Below are 19,018 nucleotides of genomic sequence, written 5' to 3'. Positions count from 1 at the left end.
GCATAAATTGTTTTATGTAATTTGGACCTTGAGATGTTTCTGAACCAAGCAGCTAAAAAGCGTTCAGTTGAGTTAATTGGTTGCCATTACATTACGAGATTCTTTCATGGTCCATATGTTCAACACAATCACATCAGAATGATAGCGTTTTCGACAATGGCATGGATTCTGCACTTCTGATGGGGTATTGAAATGCATGACTGCGTGCCACTGCTTTAGCTAACGTTTGTTTCAGCCGCGTCGACGTACTTGAATCTTGCTGTCGCGCCCATGTCCGGAATTTTGACTTATTTCGACCAGGAGGCCAGTGGTTTCTGTTAGGAGTGAATATTTAGTTACAGTAGATACGTTCAAAAAATAAAAGCAGACAAACAAGCCAAAATTAACACCTAGCAATCATTAGATACCTCAGGGGCAGGGCCAACACAAGACGAAAACCCTAAAAGGATTTTGCAAGCCACAGTGCCATTTTACATCCATCACTCCGGACACGAATAAATACATGTCAAGCCTCCTCATTACGCTGAGTTCAGCGGGCACCGCACAACCTGCACAGAACAATGGCAACCGCAAATCTACCCACCAAATGATAAGCTACGGACTATTCCTTGGCGTGGAATTTTACATGATTCCTGACGCTTATTAGCGACAGGAAACCAGTCAAAAATGCATGCTCAATGTGCAGTTGGCATGCAGCGTACACCAGGGATTCAATTCAGACTAAACTACTTGCATCTTGGGTGCAGGACTAATCTTCTGTTACTTCTGCTGCCGCAGCGGATATCAGTGACGCTGACTGGATCTTTCCAGCATGCTCCAGCCTCATCAGAATTACTCCCCTGGTTGCCCAACAGAGATAGAGCATGGTTGAAGAAGTTGATTAAGGAAAACGATAAGGTAATGAATTGGAACCAGGTACACACTTTTATTAAAGCACTGAATCCTAGCTTACCTCGACCGCCGAGACTGGACAGATATATCTTTAACTTTGATTCTGTTTACAGTGCCACTCTGGCTAACTAAAACAACCTGCTCGTCACTTTCACCATCTTCTGCCATTGAATTCACAGGCAACAGCATATAATATAATGGAATACAACAAATTAAAAGTTAGAAAGAAGAAACAAGTTCAGAAATGGTACCACTGAGTGAATGACCAGCAACAAATACAGCGGCTAAACGACAATCTTCTGGAAGCTGCAAAACAAAATAGAATACACCAAATCAAACAGGTTAAATGCACCCAAAGTTTTAAAGTACACGTTCCTAAAGTCTGTTGTATGTACATAATTCATAAAAGGGCGTACCCAGTGCAGAGAGCTCCCGCTCTGTGCGGGGTCTGGGGAAGGGTGTCAGTGGCAAGCCTTACCCTCGCCTGTGCAATGCGAGGAGACCACGACTCGAACCCGGGACCTTCCTGGTCACAGGCGGTAAGACTCTACCGCTTGCACCAGGCCCGCCCTTCATGTACATAATGCATCCTTTTAAGAATTCAGTTTTAAAGCCAAAAGCACTGAATTTTAGAATACTTCTGAAGAATACATAAATGTCTGGTAGCAGAAACTGATGACCATAAACTGATCATACCTTGTAGCCTTGCAAACCTACAGCATTGAAATTTGATTGCCGGAAAGCATTTAAGGGCACCCGTTTCCCAATACCGTTTTCAGCAATGAAAAGCAACCATGGAGGACTCAAATCTCTGACCCTGGAGCAGTGTCCATAACATAAAGACAAATTGGTCAGCACTGGAGTACAGGGACTACCCAAACTGAGAAGATATACATTAACTAATATGGCTTGGAAACAGGATAGTACAAATGAAGTTTCATGGACAATAAACCAATTCTGAGGGAAGCAAAAGGTTGGTTTCAGGATTAGTATATGAAATAAAGTTGTTTATAAGAAGGATACAGTGCCTATACTTAAGCACAATATCTATTATCACTGGATTTTCAGTATTTCGAATATACTCAAATTCTTATCACGTTTTCTAAAGCTACTAAGGGTCTGTTTGGATGCAGCAGTTTTAGAAAACTATGGCCATGTTATCAAATCATCTAATCAACCCTAGTTGCTATGGGATCGCCCAGCCAATTAGTTATGATCGGTCGCCAACCAGGTCGATTAGTCGACCCTAGTCGGTCCTAGTCGAGTAGTCATCCTGTATATATCAGGATTTTTAATATTATATATAATATACTATGTAGTATATAAACACTGTAAAGCAAGCATTAAGACAAGTTGGTATAGAGGACCTTTATGATGCACCACTGAATTTGGGAGGTACATAGTTTTGTCAATAGATTTGCTGTCATCTTCACATAGCAAGATGGAGGAGCAAACAGCAAAGACATGTTGCTACTACAAACAGAGCAATAATATGGAGGAGCTCATCTTCGCAATCCCTTAGATGTGGATTGCTGGAGTGCAGAGACTATCACTGTAGTATTTTTCCAATCCAAAACTACAAAAATACCTCATATCCAAACAGGGCCCTATTTTACAAACCCATACTACACAGTGCCAATTACTAACCAGCTTCCCAAACTATAGATGAAATTACCTGCTGTTATATCTTTCAGGCATTTTGTGCACCGTTGCTGGAATTATGTCCATGGCTGCCATCTTATCACCCTCTTTTAGCTTCATCGCACATAGACCCCTGGTATTCCTTCCAAGGGCACGAAGCTGGATGAAACGTGAATATAAGAACAAGGAAATATATGTAAGTACCGCAACCCAAAATGGCAAGCTCTTTCACACATATAGTCAACCAAACAAAACTTGAATGGTATAAAAAATTGAACTTACTGAAACTCCAAACATAGTTAAAATATTTATAACAAAACCATTTGTAAAATGAAGGCAAAATTGTACTTCTGTGACAATGGTTTTATTCTCAGGAGCTACACTGCGATATAAAATCTGCTAGCAGTTCCCATTGACTAGAGTACAGGAATCAATATATCAATACCAAGATGTGTGTTTGTAGCATACCTTATCACATGAGTTGACTATAACCCTCCCTTTCTGTGAAGCCAATGCAACCAAGTCATCATTGCCACAACGACGGACCCACTTAAGCTCATCACCAGGAACCTAACATTTAGTAGTTATTGAATAAAAGATGTATATAAAATTTTAATGATGATATGGTATGTGTAAGAAACGCAAGCAAATGAGATGGTATACCAGTTGAATTGATATGATACCAGTGGATCTGATTGATGAAAAGGCATTAAGAGGTACTTTCTTGATATAGCCATTAACAGTGAGCATCACTAGACATTGGTCCTCACCAAATTCACTCACAGGAATGATGGAGGTTATCCGCTCTCCATCAGATAAAGATAGCAGCTAAAATAAGAACGAAGTAGCAAATGTTAGCATATCGCCTGCTGCGCTTCATTAGTCCAAGTTAACATTTATCACTGCACCTGTACCAACGGAGTCCCAGTAGCAGTTCTAGTACATTCTGGTATCTTATAAGCACGTGCTGAGTATACAATTCCCTTGTCACTGAAAATAAACACCATTACATTACATTATATGAGAATAGAACAGTGAATACATGCCCACAGTAAGTACAAGTCCAAGCGGGCAGCTTCAAATGCAACAAGTAAATTCCAGGAGTATTTGTATAGGTTCAAACATGCTTTCTACTTCCTTCCATAGTAAATATAAGTCCATCTAGGTCAGTCCTAAGTCACTTTGACCATTAGCATATTAAAAATTTATATATATTGACAGCATGAGATTGAAATTATTAGATTTCTTATGAATAATACCTTCATAGTATAATCTTTTTAATTTAAGATGATATACTTTTATAAGAGTAAAATGCACCGGAGGTCCATTAACTTTCATGGGAGTGTCATTTAGGTCCATCAACTTTGAAACTGTATTTTTGGGTCCATGAACTTTTAAAATGGTTCACTGCAGGTCCATACCCATTTATTTAACCTTAAATCCAAAGAACATTTGCAGAAAACCCCCTACCACATGCCTCACAGCTAGCCACCCAGCCTCCTCAGTCCTCACTGCTCTGAGAGAGGGAGCTCGACCGGTTGGGCTGATCCATGGCGGCACACGAAGGCACCAACCGCGTGGCGCCGATGGAGGTCACCGTGGAGGCCGGGAACGCCGGGGAGGCCAGCGTGGCTGGACGACGACGGCCGGCCCCAGCGCGCCGGCACGTTCTGGACGGCCAGCGCGCACATCATCACCGCCGTCATCGGCTCCGGGGTGCTCTCCCTGGCCTGGGCCATCGCGCAGCTCGGCTGGGTGGCCGGCCCGGCCGCCATGCTGCTCTTCGCCTTCGTCACCTACTACACGGCCACGCTGCTCGCCGAGTGCTACCGCACGGGCGACCCGGAGACGAGGAAGCGCAACTACACCTACATGGACGCCGTGCGCTCCAACCTCGGCGGCGCGAAAGTCACGTTCTACGGCGTGATCCAGTACGCCAACCTCGTCGGCGTCGCCATTGGGTACACCATCGCGTCGTCCATCAGCATGAAGGCCATCAGGAGGGCTGGATGCTTCCACACCCACGGCATGCTGAACCGTGTAGCAGCTCCAGCATCCCGTACATGATCGTCTTTGGCGCCGTGCAGATCGTCTTCTTGCAGATACCGGACTTCGATTAGATTTCGTGGCTCTCCATCGTCGCTGCCGTCATGTCCTTCACCTATTCTTCCATCGGACTCTCCCTCGGCATCGCACAGACCATCTGTAAGTCCTTCATTCCTTCAATCCAGCTTGTCAAGAAATATTAATTCATGATGTCATTTCGTTGCTCAGTTCAGTTACTAAACGGTTGTTTCAACTGTTGCAGCTAATGGTGGGTTCAACGGAAGCCTGACCGGCATCAGCATCGGTGCCAGCGTCACCTCCACACAGAAGGTCTGGCACAGCCTGCAGGCCTTCGGCAATATCGCCTTCGCCTACTCCTTCTCCAACATCCTCATCGAAATCCAAGTAAGCATCAAGACCTCTATAGAGCTCTCCTCTGTTTCCATCACCCAGAGATTGCTCTGTTCCTAATCAACGTTGCTCTGTTTCTCCAGGACACGATCAAGGCCCCGCCACCGTCGGAGTCGAAGGTGATGCAGAAGGCGACGCGTCTCAGCGTGGCGACCACGACCATCTTCTACATGCTGTGCGGGTGCATGGGGTACGCAGCGTTCGGCGACACCACGCCGGACAACCTCCTCACGGGATTCGGCTTCTACGAGCCCTTCTGGCTGCTCAACGTCGCCAACGTCGCCATCATCGTGCACCTCGTCGACGCGTACCAGGTGTTCTGCCAGCCCATCTTCGCCTTCGTCGAGCGTCGCGCCGCTGCGGCCTGGCCGCACAGCGCCTTCATCTCACCGTAGTTCACCCACACCGGCCACTGTATCTTTGGAGGGGATAATGGGACGCGCAGGTAGCAAGAGTAGCCGACGACCACCACCACGTCGCCGTGGACCAACGACAGCTGCCTCCCTTCCTTCAGCGCTGGAACCACTTGCGCCGACTCGTTCAGACACCGGGAGCACTCCGCCGCGGTGCGGTTGGCCACGCATGTCCCCAGCGCCGCGGTCAGCGTGTCGTCGTCGTAGAACCAGCCGCACCACGCGTCCTCGCGGGCCGTGGACGCGTTGGTGTCCACGTACCATAGGAAGCAGCCGGCGCGCCAGACCGCCCCACGGCATCCGTCGGTGACGTCCTGGGCGACAGCGGCAAGGCATTTCAAGCAGTCACTGGGGGAGGACCCGCGACGCTCGCCGAAGCAGAACGCGCGCGCGAAGGCGCGGTCGTTGCCGACGGCTCAGCCGGACTGAGTGGCATTGACCGTTGAGCAGGAAGGGTGAGCGCGTAGAAGATAAAGAAAGGTAGGGGGTTTTCTGCAAATGTAAGTTGGATTTAAGATTAAATAAATGGGTATGAACCTGCAATGAACCATTTTAAAAGTTCATGGACCAAAAAATGCAGTTTCAAAGTTGATGGACCTAGATGACACCCCAGCGAAAGTTAATGGACCTCCGGTGCATTTTACTCCTTTTATAAATATTGCTAGTCAAATTTTGACTTAGGATAAACTTATATGGGCTAATATCTGTGACCTGGAGGAAGTTGACAGATTACTGTAGCTTATGTAGTTCTTAAAAGCAAAGAACTTCCAAAGATGCTAAAAGATTTACTCATTCCTGGTTCACATACCTGAAATAAAGAACATGATCATGTGTCTGGCAAACAATGAAATCTGATGTGCTGTCATTTATCCGCATCTTTCCAACAGACTTTCCTATGGTTCCCCGATGTTGTAAACTGAATGTGTTGGGATTCATTCGCTTAGCATAGCCTCTCTCACTAAGAATCTTCTAGATGTAAAGGCATGTGAAGAGAGGCAGAAAAAATGGGGTAACTGAGTGAGGATAAAACTATATTGGATAATTAGAAGGTAGGAATAGACAATTGCTCGCACCAAAAGCATTTCCTCGTTAGGGATAATATCAATGTCATCAACTTCACTTCTTACTGAATCATCTATCAAAGAACGCCGCGGTGTAGAAAACTTGTTTTTCAAATCGGCAGCTTCTTGTTGTATAAGCTAAAACGTCAGAAGGAACAATTAGTAACTGGCAGCGCAGTAAGATAAGAAATGCAAAGGAAGCTAACACGGGTATACTCATAGAACTTTTAATCACAAGTGTGAGATTTCAAGAACTTAAACATAAAAACTAGGAAATTGTTGACATCAAGATCCTCGGATGTGCTCCAACTATATATTCAATAAGGAAAAAAAAACTATACATTCAAGACATAGCAGCGAAACATTGGTTCATCACCTCTCTATAAAAGCACTGCAGTGATACCAAGCGAGGAAGAAACATATTACCATAAGATGGATTTATTGGGTGGCTAGGGCTCGCGATAGGAAGACAAGGGACTTCAACCAAGTCAAGTGCATAAAGGATGAGAGGGAGCAGCTCTTGGTGAATGGAGGATGAGATCAGACATAGATGGCAAGAGTATTTTGATAAATTGTTCAATGGTGAGAACGAGAACAACACCGTTCAGCTGGACGACTCGTTTGATGACACTAACAGGCGCTTTGTGCGGAGGATTCAAGAATCAGAGGTCAGAGAAGCCTTGAAAAGGATGAAAGGGGGAAAAGCGATAGGCCCTGATGGTATCCCAATCAAGGTGTGGAGATGTCTCGGGGATATAGCTATAGTATGGCTAACCAAGATGTTCAACAATATCTTTCGATCGAACAAGATGCCTAAGGAGTGGAGAAGAAGCATATTGTTACCAATCTACAAGAACAAGTGAGATATCCAAAGTTGTAATAATTATCGGGGAATTAAATTGATGAGCCACAATATGAAGTTATGGGAGAGAGTCATCGAGCAGCGCCTGCGAGGAACGACGCAGATATCAACAAACCAATTTGGTTTCATGCCCGGAAGGTCAACCACAGAAGCAATCTTCTTAATAAGACAGGTTATGGAGCGGTTTAGAGAGCAGAAGAAGGACCTCCACTTGGTTTTCATTGACTTGGAGAAGGCTTATGACAAGATACCAAGAAATGTTATGTGGTGGTCTTTGGACAAACATAAAGTCCCATCAAAGTACGTGACCCTCATCAAGGACGTGTACAACAATGTTGTGACTAGTGTTCGAACAAACGATGGTAACACAGATTACTTCCCGATTAAAATTAGGACTTCATCAAAGGTCAACCTTAAGCCCGTATCTCTTTGCCTTGGTAATGGATGAGGTTACCAGGAACATACAAGGGCATATCCCTTGATGTATGTTGTTCGCTGATGATGTAGTGTTAGTGGACGAAAGCCAGGCGGGAGTAAATAGGAAACTAGAGTTATGGCGGCAGACCCTTGAGTTTAAAGGTTTTAGATTGAGCAGAACTAAAACCGAATACATGAGATGCGACTTTGGCGGAGTTGTACAGGAGGAGGGAGATGTGAGTTTGAAATGTCAAGTAGTGCCTAAGAAGGATACCTTTCGGTATCTGGGATCGATGCTACAGAGGGATGGAGATATTAATGCGGACGTTAGCCATAGAATCAAAGCAAGGTGGATCAAGTGGCGACAAGCTTCTGGCATTCTCTGTGACAAAAGGGTACCACAAAAGCTAAAAGGCAAGTTCTATAGAACGGCGATTAGACCGGCTATGTTGTATGGAGCAGAATGTTGGCCTACAAAGATTCGACATGTTCAAAAACTGAGTGTTGCAGAAATGCGTATGTTGCGATGGATTTGCGGTCACACAAGAATGGACCGAATTTGGAACGATGATATACGTGATCGCCTAGAGGTAGCACCAATTGAAGAAAAGCTTGTCCAACATCGGTTGAGGTGGTTTGACCACGTCCAAAGGAGACCTCCAGAGGCTCCAGTGCATTGTGGAGTCCAAAGCCAAGCTAATAATATGAGGAGAGGTAGAGTAAGACCGAAATTAACATGGGGGGAGGCAATAAAAAGAGATTTAAAAGCTTGGGATATACCTAGAGATCTATGTTTGAATAGGAGTGCTTGGAAAGCAGCTATTGAAGTGCCTGAACCGTGACTTGGGGCTCTTGGTGGGTTTCAACTCTAGCCTACCCCAACTTGCTTGGGACTGAAAGGCTATGTTGTTGTTGTTGTTTGGATTGCAAACGAAATAAGCACTAATAACATTGACGGCATTATCTCAAACAAAACGGATGAGCGGGAGCTCTCTGCACTGGTACGTCCTTTTTTTATTTAATTCCCATTTCCCAAATGTATAGCAATGAAGTCACATGCTCCTTGTGCAGAAGAGGAATTCTAATAGGAGAAAGCTAAAAGTTTGGACAAGATTTGATGGGACAAACATGATCTGCCCATGTATCCAGAGCCTTGCTGTTACAGTCTACAGTCAGAGATAATGGGAAAACAACCAATTTTATTGCCAAGTACCATGTCCTGTCAAGTTATAGCAATTCTTTACCAACATTGCACAAAGTATAGACCCATGTAAAATCATTTGCAATCCTCCAATTCTAAGGAAAGGAGTTCATACAGTTCAGAGCATGCCATATGCACAGTAACTTAAACTAGTGTCAGTGGGGGTTTCCCCTGCTGTATTTTATGCTAAAAAAAACTTAAACTAGTGTCACATGAATTATGAACATACAGCAAATTCTGTAAATATGAAGAAATGTCGAACCTGGAAGATAAGTTCCTTGCTTGACAGAAGCTCATTTAACTTAGAAATTTCCTCTGACAAGGTTTTAGCTTCATCGACAAATTTCTTCCGCTGCAAAAAGCAGAGGTCCGTTCAGCTCCTTCGGGAAGGAGAGAGGAATCGAGTTTAATCAAATAGCTGTCAACACAATAAAATTCAAATGTAGAAACCTCAAGGGAAGTAAGCTTCTTTAGTGTGATATCCAACAGAGCTTCAGCTTGTTTCTCAGATAGATCAAATTCTGCACATGAACAGGGTAAACATATGAAACAAATCTGCTTTACAATAATATTTTTATAATAATCTCCGTTTCATAAAGTTTGTGTTTTTGTTTATGGAGGCAAGATATAATGTCCAAGGCACATTGTATGGCAAACTGCGCAGCTTTAGATTGTCCATAGTTATAGGAAATCATTGCTCGAGTCCATCATGGAATATCGAGGATTTAGGAATCTATAAACAATTTGCTTCATTGGAGCAAAGTTTAAGATAAGTACCATAGCACTATGTCACTCACATGCTAAGTCAATGTGATTTAGGAGGGAGATGAACCAGAAGTGCAGGACTAGGGTAAGAAGCATAGAATTAAGGTGGTCCAAATTACAACATAATGTCTCTACACTTGTTTCATGTAATGATCAGCATAGTAGCTAAATCAGACAAAGCATGTCATAATAGAACTGCAAAATATTACCCTTCACTAGAGCTCCTGTTGCTGCAGTGTGATTTGATGTTTCTCGTATTATTTGAATCACGGCATCCAAATTGTCGAGGCCAATAACAATTCCCTGCAAGAAGTAAATTAATCATCGACCTTTCAACATCCAAAGAAGCTAACCAGCCTAAATCAATTTACCTCCACTGATGTGTTTCCTTTCTAGAGCTTGTGAAAGCTTATATCTTGCACGCCTTTCAATAACAGAGAATCGGAAGTCAAGGAACGCCTGAAGCAGAACCAGAGTTTAGAATGGGAAATTAAATCTCACGTTCATAAAGAGCCAACATCATTGTACAAGTAATCATAGACATTGTATAAAGGAAATGTAACTTAAGGATACAAAATATTAAATGCACACAAAAGTGGTAAGGGCTATGACATTAGTGTGCAGATGTCAACCTAAATTATATATCAAAGTGTCTTGTTAGCACTCAGCAACATGAAATTATATATTGATAGAGGCTCAGCTTGATTCCATCAGTACTGTGGCCCTTGCTATTAAGTATACTGGTGACAGATAAACATTCCTTGCAGTTAATACTCAGTTGAAAGCCTGGTATCTAAGAATGTAGTTAATATTGGAAATGGCTACTTGAGCCCTCCACAAATGCATCCAAAAGAAGTGGCATAAACACCTATTATTGGCTTATTGCTAGACAATTTAGTAGCAAGATTACTCCTCGACAGACTGGTGATAGCTAGCAACATCTAATATTTTCTTTATAAAAGAAGACTCCTGAACATCTAATTTGAGCTCTCGACAAATCCATGTATATAAGGATGCCCAGTGCTAGTTAGTTTTAAAGTATCTTATGTTTTATGTCCTTTAGTCAGTTAAAAACAAGCATCATATCAGATATATAGCATATTAGCATGCAGCTTCTAAAATCAATATTTTGCTTGTGCAAAACATAATAAGAATAAATAAATGACGCAACAGCACCTGAAGAATTTCTTTCAGTCCCATCAATTTTGGCTGCCCATCAAGTATACTGAACAGATCAAGAATAAAACAGACATGAGATTCAAAAATGCAAATTTTTTCTTGTCCTATATTGCACTGCTAACAATATACTCCCTCATCCCTCCGTCCATAAAAGAATGGAACTCTCGCTTGCCGAGGAGTCAAACAATTGCAAGGTTTCACCAAATATATAAAAAAATTACTAATATTTATGATGTCAAATAAGTATCACTAGATTAATTATGCAATATATTTTCATAATAAACCAATCTAAAGATAATATTGATAATATTCCCTATAAATCTAATCAGACTCAGGATTGTTTGACTCCTCGGGAAACAAGATCTACATTCTTTTTGGGATGGAGGAAGTAAGATCTAACTAATGCAATCACTTCAACTACAAGATCATGAGCAGCTCAAAGATGCAGATCAGCATCTAAGATATTTTGCATGTGTCATCAGGGATGCATATCTGAGGTTTTGGTATTCCCAACACTTGATAAGTCAAAATGAAAGCATCGAAACATTTTCTATTTCCGAACAACTGAACTCCAGAATTTTATTTTGTTCAGAGAGCACCATTTCGAATGGTATTGACAACATGTAGGATTGTGACTACCAAGCCAAGACAAAATTTGGCCATGCCCTGAAAATTTGGTTACTATTTTGTTATGGCGGAAGTTTGGCCAGCTCCCCAAAAAATTGGCCAGCCAAGCTACCCCTTCATGAAAGTGGTAGCCAGCTAGCATCACCATCCAAACACAACCTAAATTTAGTTGTTCCTTCATCCGTATTATTTCAAGCATTCTACAATAGGACAGTAATCTTACTTCCAAATTCAGAAACAAGACAAGATATTATTTCAAGCATTCTACATTAGGACAGTAATCTTACTTCCAAATTCAGAAACAAGATGAAGGAGAAATAGAGAAGAGATTTATAGTTTTATACTGTGATTCAAGAACTATAGCTTTTAGCCTACCCCAACTTGTTTGGGACTTAAAGGCTTTGTTGTTGTTGTTGTTGTTGATTCAAGAACTATAGCTTTAACTAGCATGAGTGATAATATTAATCTCATAGAAAAGAGGATAACAAAATCAAAGACCACGGCCGAACGAAATGAGAAGAGACTTTTCTATTCACTGCCATGTCCTCTTGGGAGGAAAAGAGTAACATCAAGAATCAAGAAAACGAGTAACTTGTTTTCCTATTTGCTGTAAAACATAAAACTAAGGGGGCGTACCCAGTGCAGAGAGCTCCCGCTCTGTGCGGGGTCTGGGGAAGGGTGTCAGTGGCAAGCCTTACCCTCGCCTGTGCAATGCGAAGAGACCGCGACTCGAACCCGGGACCTTCCGGTCACAGGCGGTAAGACTCTACCGCTTGCACCAGGCCCGCCCTTCTAAAACATAAAATAGTATTTTGGAAGCATATAAATCTGGACGTGGCCGCATTGTTGTGAGGGGAAAGACTGACATCGAAACAATGGACGTGGCCGCATTTTATGTTTTTTTTTAACATAAAACTAAATGTAGTGAAAATACTAAATTGTAGAAATGGCTTAAGCATTCGAGACTACCCCGACTTACTTAGGGCGCTTGGTTGTTTTCTTTGATTGTAAACGCTTTGTTGTTATTGTTGTAAAGAAATGGTTTAAAGCTTTAAGCGTACTTACGCCACCATGTTGCAGCTAAAGCTAGACTGCAGAGCTGTATGACGATACAGGTTGTTCAGGACAATGGCAGGATCTGCACTTCTTTTCAGCTGGAGCAGTGTACAAGGAAAATAAGTATTCCACATAAAAAACAAAAGTTAAAATCCCTAGACTCCAGATAGAAATAAAAGATGGTGGTGCGAACCTCAATTACTACACGCATTCCAGTGCGGTCACTTTCATCCCTAATATCACTAATACCTTCCAATACCTGCACATAAGAACACAACAATTGTAGGAATTCTTAATGTTTACATCATGGCGCTAGCAAAATATCAAACTTATCACAGAATAGACTCAGGTTAAGACCAACCAGACAACTAAGTCTGCTCCAAATAAACTTACCTTATCTTCAGCAAGCTCAGCTATCTTTTGTACAAGAGTGGCTTTGTTAGTTTGGTATGGAATCTGTGCGGAAATGTATAAATTAGTAAGTTCATGCCCTCGACCAAACAACAGTAGAGATGTCAGCCACTACTCCAAAAACAAAATCTGTAACTCATACGGTCATACCTCTTTAATAATAATAGCTGTGCGCTTGCTTTTCTCGTCAATTGTTTCGATGTCAGTCTTTCCCCTTACAACAATGCGGCCACGTCCAGATTTATATGCTTCCAAAATACTATTTAAGAGGGAAAGGTAGTGAGGTGGAGGTGGGTACACAAGTTAGCGCAGAAGTCAGAGACAACAACAAGACCAAAGAAAAAAGGGATTAAATACCCTTGATTTCCTAGGATTGTCCCTCCTGTAGGGAAGTCAGGACCAGGCATGCATTCCAGTAGTTCTTGGAGCTTTCAAATGCAAGAAACAGAACACAAAAGTGAAGTTAAGATTATGAGATATCTACAGACTCAGAAGAAAAAATAACTTAACAGTGACAATGTCTAATTCATTTATTTTAAGTAACACAACTGGACGAGCTCAGCTGCGTTAATCATATTCCATATGGCCTACTCATCTCGACAGGTGACACTCATCTAGGGAGCTAGCAAACCACACGATGAGATTATTGTTCTGCTATCTACTTCAACAGTTAACAAAATAATTCCGATGATTCTGCAACGGAGCGTCAAATTCCTAGTGATCATTTGCACATGCTAAGCAGTTGTTCTTCCTTGCTCCATATAGGATTTGTTGATAATTATCTGAGGGAAAAATTATCAGCTGAGCGCTTAGACATTTTGACACACATACAACACATGCAAACAAAAAGGGGTAGGTAATATAAGATAATTATATATGTAGTATAATGATATTAAAAGATAGAGAACCGAATGGAGGGAGTGGTATATTACTCACTGTAGCTTCAGGGTTTTGAATAATAACAGAAAGCACATCAACAAGCTCCCCCAGATTATGAGGTGGAATATTTGTTGCCATTCCAACCTGAGTTTAAACATTAGAAAGAATTTCATTTTTGTACATAAGTAAATACCAGATTAGTAGTATCGCTTGTGTAATAAACTAATTAAATAAATAAGAGCTCATACAGCAATCCCGGAAGAACCATTCAACAACAAAGATGGGACACGAGCTGGAAGCAGAGATGGCTCTTTCTGTGAGTTATCAAAGTTTGGCACAAAGTCAACCTGTCAAATAACAAGCAACAGCATGGAAAGGATGAGAAAAAGGAACAACATCGCACTCGTGCAACAACCACATAAAGAGAATGACATCTGAGAAGTGAGTGAAAAGATATACTGTGTTCAGCTCCAGATCAGTCAAGAACATGGCTTCTGCTAACGACTGCAACACAACAAGAATGTCATTCAACAGTAAACCATTCGTAGTTAACAGATAGGCAGTGTAAATATCATTTTGATATATTGAGATTCATTTATTTCAAGTGGTTAAAAGGCTAAGAGGTTAGTAAGAACAATAAGTAGCGTTTATTCCCATAAAAAAATGTGTAGTGCTTAGCGTGACTTCCAAAAAAAACTGTGCTCAGTAGGGGATGAATGCAGTATGAAATCAATAAATGGTTTGGGTGTCTTTCACAACATGGAGTTCAGTAGGGATGAATGTACATAATGAACAAACTTAGCAGTTACCTAATTAAGGAGTAACAAAATATTCCATACATTTTTGTGCAAATAAAATATTTCGGATGTATATGAGTTAATAAATTCGACTGAACCAAACCTACATCCAAGCGGCACTCCGTGTATCGCATAGCAGCAGGAGGGTCTGCATCTACTGAGCCAAAGTTTCCATGTCCTTGAACAAGCGGGTACCTCATGGAAAAATCCTGAAAGAACATAACAAAAAAAAACTTGTAGTTTACAGAAAATGTGCAAAACAGACATAACTTTAACTGCAGAATGGATATGTGAAAAGCCAAGTAGGAACATTTAACAATAATTGAGCACAAACAAACATTAGGGCAGCTCCAACAAGTCCACCTCAGCTAGCTCATAGAAGTCCACCTCAGCATTTTGCTTACTTGGAAGAGAGAGAAGAGGGAGAAAAAGAGGAGCTCGCTCTTGTTTCTACGCCTAGCTCGAACAAGTTACGAGATGCTCGTGTGGGCCTGCCCATCTCTGTTCCTCACTTTTTCTCTTTCTTGCTTCACTCTTCACGCACGCATGGCCATGGCTCTTGTTTCTCTGTTGAAGATGCAAGACGCACGGAGAGTAGTCCGTGAGAAGGGCAGTGGACTTGCCCGGTAGCAGAGCTCCGGCGTGGCGGCGGCCCGGTGCGAGCACGTGCGACGGCGCCCCGGTACACGCAGCAGAGCTCCTGGCGCAGAGAACGTGCGGCAGCGCTCCAGCGCGAAGGACGCGTGGCGGCGACCCAAAGCGAGCACGCGCGGTGGCAGCGCTCTGGCACAGACAAAGCCCGACGGCAGCCTAGCGCGAGGCCGTGAGCACGCAGGGCGGCAGCAGCAGTGTGAGGGCAGCCTGAGGAAGAGGACGAAGGTGGGTGGGGAAGAAAGGAGGTGGGACCCATGATGATGATTTAAGAGCTAGACTGTTGGACTGCTCATCTCTTGTACTAACTTAAAATGACGTGGCAAAGTATAAGCTAACATATTAGCTCAACTGTTGAGGGTGACCTTAGGGGAAGCTGGGATGCAAATGTAGTAAACAACGGTTTGCCCCAATAATAATGATTAGCAGACATATAATGTTATATTTTAGTACAACTGTCACATGTAAATCTCTGTCGAGCATGGAGTAAACAGTTAATGTTATTTTCAAATTAACTGATATGGTGACAACAAGCATACTAAGAGCCTTGATGCAAAGAGCTGACAGCAGTGTACAATTTTTATTTAGTTCAGACCTTGCTAGATGTCTCTCTTGCAACCAGATAACAATGTACTGACTCATTAATCAAATAACATTCAAAATATTTTTACCTGGGCCATTCTAACCAAGCTTTCATAAACAGCAGTATCTCCATGTGGATGAAACTTACCTAGTACCTGAAAAATTAGGGAAAAAATCGGCAATGAAATACCAAATAGGAAGAATGGTATCACACAAAGCTGCAGTATCATTGAACAAATTTATAGCTAACTAAAACAAGTTCCTGCTTGCATACCTCACCAACAACTCTGGCACATTTTCTGAATGGCCTACGAGACGCAAGGCCCATCTCATGCATGGCATAGCTGCAGACAGATTTTAGAAATCACCCAAATGGGATGGAGCAAGGTCAGTAAAAGGAATATAAGGGAAGTATGATGTACATAGACAGTTATATGGATAGAGTTGTATATGCCCCCAAAAAATTCTTTGAAATTAGAAGTTCCTTGACAATAAGTCCTTTAGATAACAACGATAAGTAATAGGGAAGACACGCAGATGGTAAATAAACATGAGAATATTTCAGATAAGGTTACATCCAGAAAACAAATGCAGCACATAACAACAACTCTGCTTCGTTGAGAAGGGCAGTGTAAGACCAGGTAAGACTTTCCAGACAAACTTCATATTTAGTAGTTATTTGCCAAGCTGAAAACAGGTCATGGCAAATAGGCATTTTGGAAATAAGGATTTTTACAGGAAAAATATACTGTTCCCATGGAATTCCCACGTTCCAAATGAGGCATAGGCAAGTTGGCAACGCTACATCAGCCAAAAGGGCATCTCTTATACAAAGTGAGCAGTATCCATGTATAACTAGTAAATACCTTGAACAACTAAGATATTTCATAACCATCCAACAAGCAACAGCATGGGCTGTAACTGTAATATACTTCCCTAAGAGCAATTTGTGCACACTACTTGGCCGCCCTATTCCAAATCCATGTCACCATATGTACTGTCGAGCTTTTCCATTCTTCAAGCAAACACAATGTAGCATCTATGCGGTCTGTACAGCTCAAAATAGCTTATCTGCCACATGTATTTCCTACTCCCTATGTATTTCCTACTCCCAAAAGGCAACACATGGAACTAGGAACGCGGAGAGGAGAAGGCGAGAGCTCACAGTATCCTGCGGTGCACGGGCTTGAGGCCGTCACGGACGTCGGGGAGCGCACGGCCGAGCAGCACGGACATCGCGTACGACATGTAGGCCTGCGTGGCCTCCTTGTGCAGTTCTACGGGCAGAATCCGCTCCTTGACCGCCACTCCACCTCCGCTGCCCTCCGCGCCGCCGGCCGCCGCCGCCGCCGCGCGCCCATCGTCGCCACGGTTGCGGCGGCGCGAGCGGAGGCCGCGCGAGGGCCGCGAGGAGAAGGACGCGGGACTGGGGGACGAGGCCGCGAGGAGGCGGAGGGCGGCCGCGGGCGCGGTGGTGGCGGCAGCGCGGCGGCGGGATGCAGCGCCGAGGATGGAGGCGGAGGGGCCGAGGAGGCGCGGGAGCGGGAGCCGGAGCGCGGCGGAGAGGGCCATCGCTTCGCCGTGTGCAGCGGGGAGCTACTGCCGCATTGGGGGAAGAGAATGGCGGAAGCGGAAGCGGAAGCGGAGGCGGAGGTGGGGTTTTGCGAGGGTTTTGGAGTGGGATGGCAAAGGGTTGCAGTGTTTTGTGCAAATTGGTTGCGATCTCCGTTAAATATTATCGAAAGTTTATTCTTATAAAATATCATTAAAAGATTAAACCGTGAATAAAAATAACACTCTATTAAAATAAAGTGACACAAGTGACAGAACTGAAAGTAGCATCCATCACGCCGTCACGCTCTTACGGGTTGTTCTCGTGGACGCTCGTCGCGAACAGAAACGATTTCCTGCTGTACCACTGGCACCACGTGCCGCAGCGCCCATGCTTGCGCACGTCCTTGCTGTCCCGGCTCTCGCCCCATCCGGTCCTGCCCCGCACCGACGCCTCTCCTCGATCCCAATCTGTGTGCATATAACCTACATGGGATGGAGGAGGAGGAGGGCCCTGCAGCGTGACATACTCAACCACATCGGCGACATCAAGGCGTTCAGCAAGAGCGCCCTCATCTCGCGCCGCTTCCACGCGCTCGTACTGCTCGTCGACTCAGTCTTCGTCCGCGTTGACTGTGTCATCCCAACGACCCGCCGCCCTCTTCCTCCTCCTCTGTATCGGGCTCCCTGCCGCACCAGGCGCTAGCTTGCGGGCGTGGCGCGTTCATGCACTTCACACGCATCCTGGTCGACGGCATGGCCACGCGCTCAACCAGATCCTATCCCCCGCCGCGGCGAGCGTCTCCTGGCGCTCTGAGGTGCTCCGCTCAGCTGTGGCGACTCCACATCGAGCTGGCACTGACGATGGCGTGCTCCTAAAGTGGAAGGCCGACTTCGGCTCCACCCTCGGCAGTTGCGTCATTCTCGGCGCCTCGTCGGTCTCGTCCAAGCCATCGATAGGGCCATGGCTCCGGCGGTGGCGAAGGTGATGCGCTGCTTCTGGCCACCGGAACCTGCTACGGGACGTGTGCTTCTTTAACTCAGGTAAGGATGCGTGCTTCTGGCCGCTGGAACCTGCTAGCGCTGGTGCAGCGGTTCCACGAGCCCATGTCCTAGCGCGTGCTCCTATAGTCCTATCTGGCAAGGACGTGTGCAAGCACAACCTACGAGCGTTGCACGTGGTGGTGGGGTGCCGCAGGAGCCGTTCCTGTTCGCGACGAGCATCTACGACAACATCGCGTACAGGCGCGACGAAGGCTTTCGTCACTCCCATGACTTCATTTTAACAGAATGCTACTCTCAAGTTCACTGAAAGTGCAATCAAGCCCTAATAGGTGGGTTTGGTCATAATGATCATGCAATTAGAAAACTAATGAGATTTGTCGAGATTACAAAGAGAACATTTATATCCGAGGATACTATACGAAATGGAGGAGCCACCAATTATAAATGTTGATGGCTTGAAACTCAAAGGAGATTTAAATTCTTTTATATTTTGAATTTGAGTATAGAAAAAACCGTACTATAAAGTGGGACACAATGCTTAAGCTAACATGTGCTACCAAGTGCTCAAATAT

At 43.9% G+C, this 19,018-nt stretch overlaps 1 protein-coding gene and 1 pseudogene across 1 annotated transcript; one reads left to right on the top strand and one right to left on the bottom strand.

Annotated features, from left to right (window-relative positions):
* Positions 1-16: 16 nt before the first annotated feature.
* Positions 17-17,571, bottom strand: LOC136487739 (probable DNA gyrase subunit A, chloroplastic/mitochondrial). The gene is made up of 27 exons (XM_066484870.1): positions 17,056-17,571; positions 16,165-16,234; positions 15,980-16,045; positions 14,765-14,866; positions 14,320-14,364; positions 14,109-14,207; positions 13,918-14,004; positions 13,339-13,409; positions 13,132-13,240; positions 12,964-13,026; positions 12,764-12,829; positions 12,580-12,668; positions 10,885-10,933; positions 10,090-10,167; positions 9,918-10,020; positions 9,394-9,464; positions 9,206-9,295; positions 6,476-6,601; positions 6,211-6,371; positions 3,441-3,522; positions 3,196-3,360; positions 3,001-3,102; positions 2,567-2,691; positions 1,588-1,708; positions 1,143-1,197; positions 953-1,052; positions 17-839 (listed from the first exon to the last, which is right to left on the bottom strand). Exons 1-27 carry the CDS (start codon positions 17,460-17,462, stop codon positions 749-751), a joined length of 2,793 nt encoding a protein of 930 aa, XP_066340967.1. The 5' UTR covers positions 17,463-17,571; the 3' UTR covers positions 17-748.
* Positions 3,575-6,093, top strand: LOC136510311 (amino acid permease 3-like; annotated as a pseudogene).
* Positions 17,572-19,018: the final 1,447 nt, after the last annotated feature.

Source organism: Miscanthus floridulus, chromosome 1 (assembly GCF_019320115.1).
Source record: "Miscanthus floridulus cultivar M001 chromosome 1, ASM1932011v1, whole genome shotgun sequence".
Taxonomy (NCBI): Eukaryota; Viridiplantae; Streptophyta; class Magnoliopsida; order Poales; family Poaceae; genus Miscanthus; species Miscanthus floridulus.
The sequence above is the reverse complement of the archived record's forward strand: the minus strand, read 5'-3'. Positions and strand labels throughout refer to the sequence as shown.